This window comes from Oncorhynchus gorbuscha, linkage group LG11 (genome assembly GCF_021184085.1).
Source record: "Oncorhynchus gorbuscha isolate QuinsamMale2020 ecotype Even-year linkage group LG11, OgorEven_v1.0, whole genome shotgun sequence".
In the NCBI taxonomy this organism is placed as follows: Eukaryota; Metazoa; Chordata; class Actinopteri; order Salmoniformes; family Salmonidae; genus Oncorhynchus; species Oncorhynchus gorbuscha.
This window is the reverse complement of record NC_060183.1, coordinates 8,428,951-8,441,878: the sequence shown is the minus strand read 5'-3', so window position 1 is coordinate 8,441,878 and position 12,928 is coordinate 8,428,951. Positions and strand designations below refer to the sequence as shown.

Sequence of the window (12,928 nt, the reverse complement as noted above, 5' to 3'; positions counted from 1 at the left end):
ACCCCCCACCCAATAAAAAGGTACTGTTGTACCTGCCTTTACTTCACTGACTTGGCACCAGCTGATTGGCTCACTGGGCTCGTGCGTATGCTGAATCCAGTTCATGGGGAAACCCTTAGACGTGCCCTGTGCACGTACTGTTGTACCTAACCTTTACTTCACTGACTTGGCACCAGCTGATTGGCTCACTGGGCTCGTGCGTATGCTGAATCCAGTTCATGGGGAAACCCTTAGACGTGCCCTGTGCGCGTACTGTTGTACCTAACCTTTACTTCACTGACTTGGCACCAGCTGATTGGCTCACTGGGCTCGTGCGTATGCTGAATCCAGTTCATGGGGAAACCCTTAGACGTGCCCTGTGCACGTACTGTTGTACCTAACCTTTACTTCACTGACTTGGCACCAGCTGATTGGCTCACTGGGCTCGTGCGTATGCTGAATCCAGTTCATGGGGAAACCCTTAGACGTGCCCTGTGCGCGTACTGTTGTACCTAACCTTTACTTCACTGACTTGGCACCAGCTGATTGGCTCACTGGGCTCGTGCGTATGCTGAATCCAGTTCATGGGGAAACCCTTAGACGTGCCCTGTGCACGTACTGTTGTACCTAACCTTTACTTCACTGACTTGGCACCAGCTGATTGGCTCACTGGGCTCGTGCGTATGCTGAATCCAGTTCATGGGGAAACCCTTAGACGTGCCCTGTGCGCGTACTGTTGTACCTAACCTTTACTTCACTGACTTGGCACCAGCTGATTGGCTCACTGGGCTCGTGCGTATGCTGAATCCAGTTCATGGGGAAACCCTTAGACGTGCCCTGTGCACGTACTGTTGTACCTAACCTTTACTTCACTGACTTGGCACCAGCTGATTGGCTCACTGGGCTCGTGCGTATGCTGAATCCAGTTCATGGGGAAACCCTTAGACGTGCCCTGTGCGCGTACTGTTGTACCTAACCTTTACTTCACTGACTTGGCACCAGCTGATTGGCTCACTGGGCTCGTGCGTATGCTGAATCCAGTTCATGGGAAACCCTTAGACGTGCCCTGTGCACGTACTGTTGTACCTAACCTTTACTTCACTGACTTGGCACCAGCTGATTGGCTCACTGGGCTCGTGCGTATGCTGAATCCAGTTCATGGGGAAACCCTTAGACGTGCCCTGTGCGCGTACTGTTGTACCTAACCTTTACTTCACTGACTTGGCACCAGCTGATTGGCTCACTGGGCTCGTGCGTATGCTGAATCCAGTTCATGGGGAAACCCTTAGACGTGCCCTGTGCACGTACTGTTGTACCTAACCTTTACTTCACTGACTTGGCACCAGCTGATTGGCTCACTGGGCTCGTGCGTATGCTGAATCCAGTTCATGGGGAAACCCTTAGACGTGCCCTGTGCACGTACTGTTGTACCTAACCTTTACTTCACTGACTTGGCACCAGCTGATTGGCTCACTGGGCTCGTGCGTATGCTGAATCCAGTTCATGGGGAAACCCTTAGACGTGCCCTGTGCACGTATGCTGTTGAAACCTAACCTTTACTTCACTGACTTGGCACCAGCTGATTGGCTCACTGGGCTCGTGCGTATGCTGAATCCAGTTCATGGGGAAACCCTTAGACGTGCCCTGTGCACGTACTGTTGTACCTAACCTTTACTTCAGACTCACTGACTTGGCACCAGCTGATTGGCTCACTGGGCTCGTGCGTATGCTGAATCCAGTTCATGGGGAAACCCTTAGACGTGCCCTGTGCACGTACTGTTGTACCTAACCTTTACTTCACTGACTTGGCACCAGCTGATTGGCTCACTGGGCTCGTGCGTATGCTGAATCCAGTTCATGGGGAAACCCTTAGACGTGCCCTGTGCGCGTACTGTTGTACCTAACCTTTACTTCACTGACTTGGCACCAGCTGATTGGCTCACTGGGCTCGTGCGTATGCTGAATCCAGTTCATGGGGAAACCCTTAGACGTGCCCTGTGCGCGTACTGTTGTACCTAACCTTTACTTCACTGACTTGGTTTGTTGTTTCCGTATCATGTACACGTTTAAAATGGCGTTTGAATACAGTAGACAACAAATGGACAATAAAAAGAATCCTAACAGCAAAGATGAAAGAAGACCAGCCTGCTGGCCTTACTGGGTGGATAGGAACATTAACCCCAGCTGTTTAGGAGGGGATTAACACCTTAGTGATAGGAACATTAACCCCAGCTGTTTAGGAGGGGATTAACACCTTAGTGATAGGAACATTAACCCCAGCTGTTTAGGAGGGGATTAACACCTTAGTGATAGGAACATTAACCCCAGCTGTTTAGGAGAGGCATCACACCTTAGTGATAGGAACATTAACCCCAGCTGTTTAGGAGGGGATTAAACACCTTAGTGATAGGAACATTAACCCCAGCTGTTTAGGAGGGGATTAACACCTTAGTGATAGGAACATTAACCCCAGCTGTTTAGGAGAGGCATCACACCTTAGTGATAGGAACATTAACCCCAGCTGTTTAGGAGGGGATTAACACCTTAGTGATAGGAACATTAACCCCAGCTGTTTAGGAGAGGCATCACACCTTAGTGATAGGAACATTAACCCCAGCTGTTTAGGAGAGGCATCACACCTTAGTGATAGGAACATTAACCCCAGCTGTTTAGGAGAGGCATCACACCTTAGTGATAGGAACATTAACTCCAGCTGTTTAGGAGAGGCATCACACCTTCGTGATAGGAACATTAACCCCAGCTGTTTAGGAGGGGATTAACACCTTAGTGATAGGAACATTAACCCCAGCTGTTTAGGAGAGGCATCACATCTTAGTGATAGGAACATTGACCCCAGCTGTTTAGGAGGGGATTAACACCTTAGTGATAGGAACATTAACCCCAGCTGTTTAGGAGAGGCATCACATCTTAGTGATAGGAACATTAACCCCAGCTGTTTAGGAGGGGATTAAACACCTTAGTGATAGGAACATTAACCCCAGCTGTTTAGGAGGGGATTAACACCTTAGTGATAGGAACATTAACCCCAGCTGTTTAGGAGAGGCATCACACCTTAGTGATAGGAACATTAACCCCAGCTGTTTAGGAGGGGATTAAACACCTTAGTGATAGGAACATTAACCCCAGCTGTTTAGGAGAGGCATCACATCTTAGTGATAGGAACATTGACCCCAGCTGTTTAGGAGGGGATTAACACCTTAGTGATAGGAACATTAACCCCAGCTGTTTAGGAGAGGCATCACATCTTAGTGATAGGAACATTAACCCCAGCTGTTTAGGAGGGGATTAACACCTTAGTGATAGGAACATTAACCCCAGCTGTTTAGGAGAGGCATCACACCTGGTATAAAGGCTTGTCTAGTTCTGTTATTTCTGCCGGGGCGTTCCCTATACCTGCACCCAGAGGGGAGTAGTCGTTCAGAGTCCAGGTCCTTGGGTCTTAAAGGATCTTGTGAGCCTTGCTAAGGGCCCTGACCTTAAAGATCTCATCCAAGCCTGTGTTTGACTCAAAGTACCTTGCCTACCCTGGACACAACCTGACTGGCAGGATCACTGACTGTTATCGTACTGTTGTACCTGCCTGTCCTGGACACAACCTGACTGTTATCGTACTGTTGTACCAACCTGACTGGCAGGATCACTGACTGTTATCGTACTGTTGTACCTGCCTGTCCTGGACACAACCTGACTGGCAGGATCTCTGACTGTTATCGTACTGTTGTACCTGCCTGTCCTGTACACAACCTGGCTGGCAGGATCACTGACTGTTATCGTACTGTTGTACCAACCTGACTGGCAGGATCTCTGACTGTTATCGTACTGTTGCACCTGCCTGTCCTGTACACAACCTGGCTGGCAGGATCACTGACTGTTATCGTACTGTTGTACATGCCTGTCCTGTACACAACCTGGCTGGCAGGATCACTTGCAGGTCAATGAAATGTACATGCTGGAAAGCAGGAAGCAAAAAGCACTTGTTGACGTTTTTGCATGTGGATGTTGAAAGGTTTGTATAGAGGCGTGTATGTTTGCATATTGATTGTGTGTGTGGGTGTGTGTCTAGCTGTCATTCCAACCTACTGAGATATCACCTTCCTCTCTCTCACTGTGGTACCTGTCCTAGTCTGATACACATGACCCTCTCTCACTGTGGTTCCTGTCCTAGTCTGATAGATATCACATTCCTCTCTCTCACTGTGGTACCTGTCCTAGTCTGATACGCATGACCCTCTCTCACTGTGGTACCTGTCCTAGTCTGATATCACCTTCCTCTCTCACTGTGGTACCTGTCCTAGTCTGATAGATATCACCTTCCTCTCTCGCACTATGGTACCTGTCCTAGTCTGATAGATATCACCTTCCTCTCTCGCACTATGGTACCTGTCCTAGTCTGGTAGATATCACCTTCCTCTCTCTCACTGTGGTACCTGTCCTAGTCTGATAGATATCACCTTCCTCTCTCTCACTGTGTACCTGTCCTAGTCTGATAGATATCACCTTCCTCTCTCTCACTGTGTACCTGTCCTAGTCTGATAGATATCGCCTTCCTCTCTCTCACTGTGGTACCTGTCCTAGTCTGAGAGATATCACCTTCCTCTCTCTCACTTTGTACCTGTCCTAGTCTGATAGATGTCACCTTCCTCTCTCTCACTGGTACCTGTCCTAGTCTGATAGATATCACCTTCCTCTCTCTCACTGTGGTACCTGTCCTAGTCTGAGAGATATCGCCTTCCTCTCTCTCACTGTGTACCTGTCCTAGTCTGATAGATATCACCTTCCTCTCTCTCCCTGTGTGGTACCTGTCCTAGTCTGATAGATGTCACCTTCCTCTCTCTCACTGGTACCTGTCCTAGTCTGATATATCTTACTTAGGATAGGATAAGTAATCCCTCTCACCCCCCTTTAAGATTTAGATGCACTATTGTAAAGTGACTGTTCCACTGGATGTCATAAGGTGAATGCACCAATTTGTAAGTCGCTCTGGATAAGAGCGTCTGCTAAATGACTTAAATGTAAATGTAATATATATCACCTTCCTCTCTCTCACTGTGTACCTGTCCTAATCTGATAGAGATCACCTTCCTCTCTCTCACTGTGTACCTGTCCTAGTCTGATAGATACCACCTTCCTCTCTCTCACTGAGGTACCTGTCCTAGTCTGATAGATATCACCTTCCTCTCTCTCACTGGTACCTGTCCTAGTCTGATAGATATCAACTTCCTCTCTCTCACTGTGGTACCTGTCCTAGTCTAATATATATCACCCTCTATCTCACTGTGGTACCTGTCCTAGTCTAATAGATGTCACCTTCCTCTCTCTCACTGGTGCCTGTCCTAATCTGATACACATGACCCTCTCTCACTGTGGTACCTGTCCTAGTCTGATAGATGTCACCTTCCTCTCTCTCACTGGTGCCTGTCCTAGTCTGATACACATGACCCTCTCTCACTGTGGTACCTGTCGTAGTCTGATAAATGCCACCTTCCTCTCTCACTGTGGTACCTGTCCTAGTCTGATAGATGTCACATTCCTCTCTCTCTCCACTGTGTGGTTCCTGCCTGTCCTAGTCTGATACACATCACCTTGGCAACCACCAGGCGTAGACACACGCACGTCTTGGCATAGTACATCACAGTACATCACATACGCACACCGACATGCACTCAGACCTGTCTGCGTGTGGGAGTGTATTTCCTGTAACAATCCCCCCTCGGTCCATTGACCGACACAGACGGTCTAAAACAGGCCTATTAGAATGGAACAGGAATTCCTGCTCACTTCAGATGCTCAAATGAGATGCCAAACGTACCATAATATATTATCCAAATGGTTAATCATTGATCTGGATGTTCTCATGAGGAAGTTAGTTGGTTGTCTAATACTCTAATACCGTATTCTGTATTGATACCCTTTTCTATCATACCCCCTCAGTGAACAGCCCCTTCCTCTCATGTTGTTACATTACAGCCTTATTCTGAAATGGATTAAATAGATAAAAAAATTATCATCAATCTTCACACAATACCCCATAATGACATCACAATAACCCCATAATGACATCACAATAACCCCATAATGACATCACAATAACCCCATAATGACATCACAATAACCCCATAATGACATCACAATAACCCCATAATGACATCACAATAACCCATAATGACATCACAATAACCCATAATGACATCACAATAACCCCATAATGACATCACAATAACCCCATAATGACATCACAATAACCCCATAATGACATCACAATAACCCATAATGACATCACAATAACCCATAATGACATCACAATAACCCATAATGACATCACAATAACCCATAATGACATCACAATAACCCCATAATGACATCACAATAACCCATAATGACATCACAATAACCCCATAATGACATCACAATAACCCCATAATGACAAAGTGAAAACAGGTTTTTAGAACATTTGGCAAATGTATACATAATTTCAAACAGAAAGACCTTATTGACATAAGTATTCAGACCCTTTGCTTTGAGACATTGAGCTCAGGTGCATCCTGTTTCCATTAATCATCCTTGATGTTTCTACAACTTGATTGGAGTCCACCTGTGGTAAATTCAATTGATTGGACATGATTTGGAAAGGCGCACGCCTGTCTATATAAGGTTTTTGTCAGAGCAAAACCAAGCCATGAGGTCAAAAGGAATTGTCCGTAGAGTGCCGAGGCACAGATTTGGGAAGGGTACCAAAAATGTCTGCAGCATTGAAGGTCCCCAAGAACACAGTGGCCTCCATCATTCTTATATGGAAGAAGTTTGGAACCATCAAGACTCTTCCTAGAGCTGGTCATCTGGCCAATCTGAGCAATTGGGGGGAGTAGGACCTTGGTCAGGGAGGTGACCAAGAACCCGATGGCCTTAATTTCTAAAAACCTGGTTTTGCCTTTTCATTATGGGGTATTATGATGTCATTATGGGTTATTGTGTGTAGATTTATGGAACAAAACCAATTTAATCCATTTTAGAATAAGATTAATGTAAAAAATGTGGGAAAAGTAAAGGGGTCTGAGTACTTTCCGAAGGCATTGTAATATTACAACTAAACGTCCCCTTTAAACGTCCCTTTTTCAGATAATTAAATAAAAATCCAAATAACTTCACAGATCTTCATTGTAAAGGGTTTAAACACTGGTTCCCATGCTTGTTCAATGAACCATAAACAATGAATGAACATGCACCTGTGGAACGGTCATTAAGACAATAACAGCTTACAGACGGTAGGCAATTAAGGTCATAGTTATGAAAACTTAGGACACTGAAGAGGCTTTTCTACTGACTCTAAAAAAACACCAAAAGAAAGATGCCCAGGGTCCCTGCTCATCTGTGTTAATGTGCCTTAGGCATGCTGCAAGGAGGCATGAGGACTGCAGATGTGGCCAGGGCAATAAATTGCAATGTCCATACTGTGAGACTCCTAAGACAGCGCTACAGGGAGACCGGACAGACAGCTGATCGTCCTCGCAGTGACAGACAAATGTAACAAGTCCTGCACAGGATCGGTACATCCGAACATCACACCTCATCACAGGTACAGGATGGCAACAACAACTGCTCGAGTTACCCCAGGAATGCACAATCACTCCATCAGTGCTCAGCCTGGCTGAGAGAGGCTGGACTGGGGGGTTGTAGGCCTGTTGTAAGGCAGGTCTTCACCAACAACGTTGCCTAGGGGCACAAACCCACCGTCTCTAGACCAGACAGGACTGGCAAAAAGTGTTCTCCCCTGACGAGTCGCTCTTTTGTGGGTTGCAGGGAAGACATCCTCCTCCCTCATGTGGTAACCTTCCTGCATGGCTCACACTGACATGACCCTCCAGCATGACAATGCCACCAGCCAAACTGCTTGTTCTGTGCGTGATTTCCTGCAAGACAGGAATGTCAGTGTTCTGCCATGGCCAGCGAAGAGCCCGGATCTCAATCCCATTGAGCACGTCTGGGACCTGTTGGATTGAAGGGTGAGGGCTAGGGCCCTTCCCCCCCCAGGGATGTCTGGGACCTGTTAGATTGGAGGGTGAGGGCTAGGGCCCTTCCCCCCCCAGGGATGTCTGGGACCTGTTAGATTGGAGGGTGAGGGCTAGGGCCCTTCCCCCCCAGGGATGTCTGGGACTCATTGGATTGGAGGGTGGGGGCTAGGGCCACCCCCCCCCCCCCACAGAAATGTCCGGGAACTTGCAGGTGCCTTGGTGGAAGAGTGGGGTAACATCTCACAGCAAGAACTGGCAATCTGGTGCAGTCCATGAGGAGGAGATGCACTGCAGTACTTAATGCAGCTGGTGGCCACATCAGATACTGACTGTTACTTTTGATTTTGAACCCTCCCTTTGTTCAGGGACACATTATTCCATTTCTGTTAGTCACATGTCTGTGGAACTTGTTCAGTTTGTCTCAGTTGTTGAATCTTATGTTCTTACAAATATTTACACATGTTAAGTTTGCTGAAAATACGCAGTTGACAGTGAAAGGACGTTTCTTTTTTTGCTGAGTTTAGTATCCACCCCCTCGGTGAACAGCCCACGTTGACAAAACGTCACATTACAACTAGTATACAACCTGACCATGACATCACAAAAGAGATTATAGTTGAGCCTCTTAAAAGTAATTCCCTGATGATGATGATTATGTATTTAAAATCCTCAACCCTCTCTCCCAGGCCACTCCATTAGGTTTCAGCTTGTCTCAATAACCAGGATGTAATCCTCTTGTTATGGCCAGGCATCATTTATTAAAGGGATAGTTTGAGATTTTGGCAATTTAAGCTCTCCCCCACCCCCCCCCCCCTACTTACCCAGAGTTTAGCCCAATGACTGGAAGTCTAGTCTACAGGAGCATCTATCATGCTCTCTACTCCTGTATACTTCTAATTATTGCGCTAACGCCAGTTAGCAATGGCTCCAGAAGCTACCTTTAACTTCTTTCAAACTGCGACATAGACAGAGCCGTACAAATGGTATCCGTGAGTTCACCTGACTCTCTCCGGGTAGGTAGAACAAAAAACAGGGCTTAATTGCGCAAATCTCAAACTATCTCTTTAAGGACAGTAATGTGCTCTATCAAAATGGTGTAATTCCTCTGATAGTCTCAGTGAATGTCATTATCTCTGTCTTGTATTTATCTTTGTGATAATATTGAGTGGGGGGGAAGGGGGTTCAAGACTTAAGGTTTGTTATTCTGTTATAAGACTGTTTTATTATTATTATTATTATTCATATAGCTGGGAGACAAACTGGTCTTTTCATGATGAGTTAGTCTATTGGGGCGGCAGGGTAGCCTAGTTGTTAGAGCGGCGGACTAGTAACCGGAAGGTTGCGAGTTCAAACCCCCGAGCTGACAAGGCTGTCGTTCTGCCCCTGAACAGGCAGTTAACCCACTGTTTCCTAGGCCGTCATTGAAAATAAGAATTTGTTCTTAACTGACTTGCCTGGTTAAATAAAGGTAAATTATTGTTTCCATATTGACCCCACCTCTCTTCATGTTATGTAATGGGAAAGAGTCCATTCACATTGGGTCTGATGATTGTACTCCTCTGGTCATACTTTTCAATATGATCTGTCAAAAATACCGATCACACCTCCAGGGAGATGGCCTGAGCGAGTCTAGTTCTTTTCAGACCGGGTGGTCTTATGGACAGATACTCCAATCTCCGCTGTGGAGATTTGCAGCTCCTTCAGGGTTATCTTTGGTCTCTTTGTTGCCTCTCTGATTAATGCCCTCCTTGCCTGGTCCGTGGGTTTTGGTGGGCGGCCCTCTATTGGCCGGTTTGTATATAACCCAATCATGATCTGTACTTCTCCACAACTTTCTCCCTGACGTGTTTGGAGAGCAAGTGCAAGCACCACTTTTCCGTTTAGAATTTATTTGAAAAACTTTTTTTTTTCATTTCACTTCATCTAATTTGGACTGTTCTGTGTATGTCCATTACATGACATCCTATTAAAAATATGTTTAAATTACAGGTTGTAATGCAACAAAATAGGACAAAGCTCAAGGGGGTGAATACTTTTGCAAGGCACTGTACCTGTATATTATAATATAGGCTACCTGATTCTATACTATAGAAGGCCAGCATCCCAGAGTCGTCTCTTCACCGTTGACGTTGAGACTGGTGTTTTTGTGGGTACTATTTAATGAAGCTGCCAGTTGAGGACTTGTGAGGCGTCTGTTTCTCCAACTAGACACTCTAATGTACTTGTCCTCTTGCTCAGTAGTGCACCTGGGCCTCCCACTCCTATTTCTATTCTGGTTAGAGCCAGTTTGCTCTGTTCTGTGAAGGGAGTAGTACACAGCATTGCACCAGATCTTCAGTTTCTTGGCAATTTCTCGCATAGCCTTCATTTCTCAGAACAAGAATAGACTGACGAGTTTCAGAAGAAAGGTCTTTGTTTCTGGCCATTTTGAGCCTGTTATCGAACCCACAAATGCTGATGCTCCAGATACTCAACCAGTCTTAAAGAAGGCCAGTTTTATTGCTTCTTTAATCAGGACAACAGTTTTCAGCTGTGCTAACATAATTGCAAAAGGGGTTTCTAATGATCAATTAGCCTTTTCAAATGATCAACTTGGATTAGCTAACACAACGTGCCATTGGAACACAGGAGTGATGGTTGCTGATAATGAGCCTCTGTACCCCTTTGTAGATATTTCATTTAAAAAATCAGCCGTTTCCAGCTACAATAGTCATTTACAGCATTAACAATATCTACACTGTATATCTGATTTGATGTTATTTTTAATGGACAAAAAATGTGCTTTTCTTTCAAAAACAAGGACATTTCTAAGTGACCCCAAACTTTTGAATGGTAGTGTACCTGTATAGTATACCTGTGTATTATAATATATATCTGTATAGTATAGCTGTGTAGTATAATATATATCTGTTTAGTATAGCTGTGTAGTATAATATATACCTGTTTAGTATAGCTGTGTATTATAATATATATCTGTTTAGTATAGCTGTGTAGTATAATATATACCTGTTTAGTATAGCTGTGTAGTATAATATATATCTGTTTAGTATAGCTGTGTAGTATAATATATACCTGTTTAGTATAGCTGTGTAGTATAATATATACCTGTTTAGTATAGCTGTGTAGTATAATATATACCTGTTTAGTATAGCTGTGTAGTATAATATATACCTGTTTAGTATAGCTGTGTAGTATAATATATACCTGTTTAGTATAGCTGTGTAGTATAATATATACTTGTTTAGTATAGCTGTGTAGTATAATATATACCTGTTTAGTATAGCTGTGTAGTATAATATATACCTGTGTAGTATACCTGTGTAGTATAATATATATACCTGTGTAGTATAATATATATACCTGTGTAGTATAATGTAGTATACCTGTGTAGTATAATATATATACCTGTGTAGTATAATATATATACCTGTGTAGTATAATATATACCTGTGTAGTATAATATATACCTGTGTAGTAAACCTGTGTCATATCTTGTTTTTTTTTTGTCTCTTTCAGGTACAGCATCTCTTACATTCCATTTGCCAGGTAAGATGATTATGTTCCTATACCTCTAGTGGTCCCTGGTTAGAAGACTGTGTGTTCCTATACCTCTAGTGGTCCCTGGTTAGAAGACTGTGTGTTCCTATACCTCTAGTGGTCCCTGGTTAGAAGACTGTGTGTTCCTATACCTCTAGTGGTCCCTGGTTAGAAGACTGTGTGTTCCTATACCTCTAGTGGTCCCTGGTTAGAAGACTGTGTGTTCCTATACCTCTAGTGGTCCCTGGTTAGAAGACTGTGTTCCTATACCTCTGTTCCTGGTTAGAAGACTGTGTGTTCCTACCTCCCTGGTTAGACTGGTCCCTGGTTAGAAGACTGTGTGTTCCTATACCTCTAGTGGTCCCTGGTTAGAAGACTGTGTGTTCCTATACCTCTAGTGGTCCCTGGTTAGAAGACTGTGTGTTCCTATACCTCTAGTGGTCCCTGGTTAGAAGACTGTGTGTTCCTATACCTCTAGTGGTCCCTGGTTAGAAGACTGTGTGTTCCTATACCTCTAGTGGTCCCTGGTTAGAAGACTGTGTGTTCCTATACCTCTAGTGGTCCCTGGTTAGAAGACTGTGTGTTCCTATACCTCTAGTGGTCCCTGGTTAGAAGACTGTGTGTTCCTATACCTCTAGTGGTCCCTGGTTAGAAGACTGTGTGTTCCTATACCTCTAGTGGTCCCTGGTTAGAAGACTGTGTGTTCCTATACCTCTAGTGGTCCCTGGTTAGAAGACTGTGTGTTCCTATACCTCTAGTGGTCCCTGGTTAGAAGACTGTGTGTTCCTATACCTCTAGTGGTCCCTGGTTAGAAGACTGTGTGTTCCTATACCTCTAGTGGTCCCTGGTTAGAAGACTGTGTGTTCCTATACCTCTAGTGGTCCCTGGTTAGAAGACTGTGTGTTCCTATACCTCTAGTGGTCCCTGGTTAGAAGACTGTGTGTTCCTATACCTCTAGTGGTCCCTGGTTAGAAGACTGTGTGTTCCTATACCTCTAGTGGTCCCTGGTTAGAAGACTGTGTGTTCCTATACCTCTAGTGGTCCCTGGTTAGAAGACTGTGTGTTCCTATACCTCTAGTGGTCCCTGGTTAGAAGACTGTGTGTTCCTATACCTCTAGTGGTCCCTGGTTAGAAGACTGTGTTCCTATACCTCTAGTGGTCCCTGGTTAGAAGACTGTGTGTTCCTATACCTCTAGTGGTCCCTGGTTAGAAGACTGTGTGTTCCTATACCTCTAGTGGTCCCTGGTTAGAAGACTGTGTGTTCCTATACCTCTAGTGGTCCCTGGTTAGAAGACTGTGTGTTCCTATACCTCTAGTGGTCCCTGGTTAGAAGACTGTGTGTTCCTATACCTCTAGTGGTCCCTGGTTAGAAGACTGTGTTG

At 44.9% G+C, this 12,928-nt stretch overlaps 1 protein-coding gene across 1 annotated transcript in view; it reads left to right on the top strand.

Annotated features, from left to right (window-relative positions):
* sft2d1 (SFT2 domain containing 1) overlaps nucleotides 1-12,928 on the top strand; it is a 58,765-nt gene that overhangs the window by 33,474 nt on the left and 12,363 nt on the right. Inside the window, exon 7 of the mRNA XM_046368475.1 lies at nucleotides 11,526-11,555. Coding sequence (XP_046224431.1) covers nucleotides 11,526-11,555 — 30 coding nt within the window. The remainder of the gene's footprint in view (nucleotides 1-11,525; nucleotides 11,556-12,928) is intronic.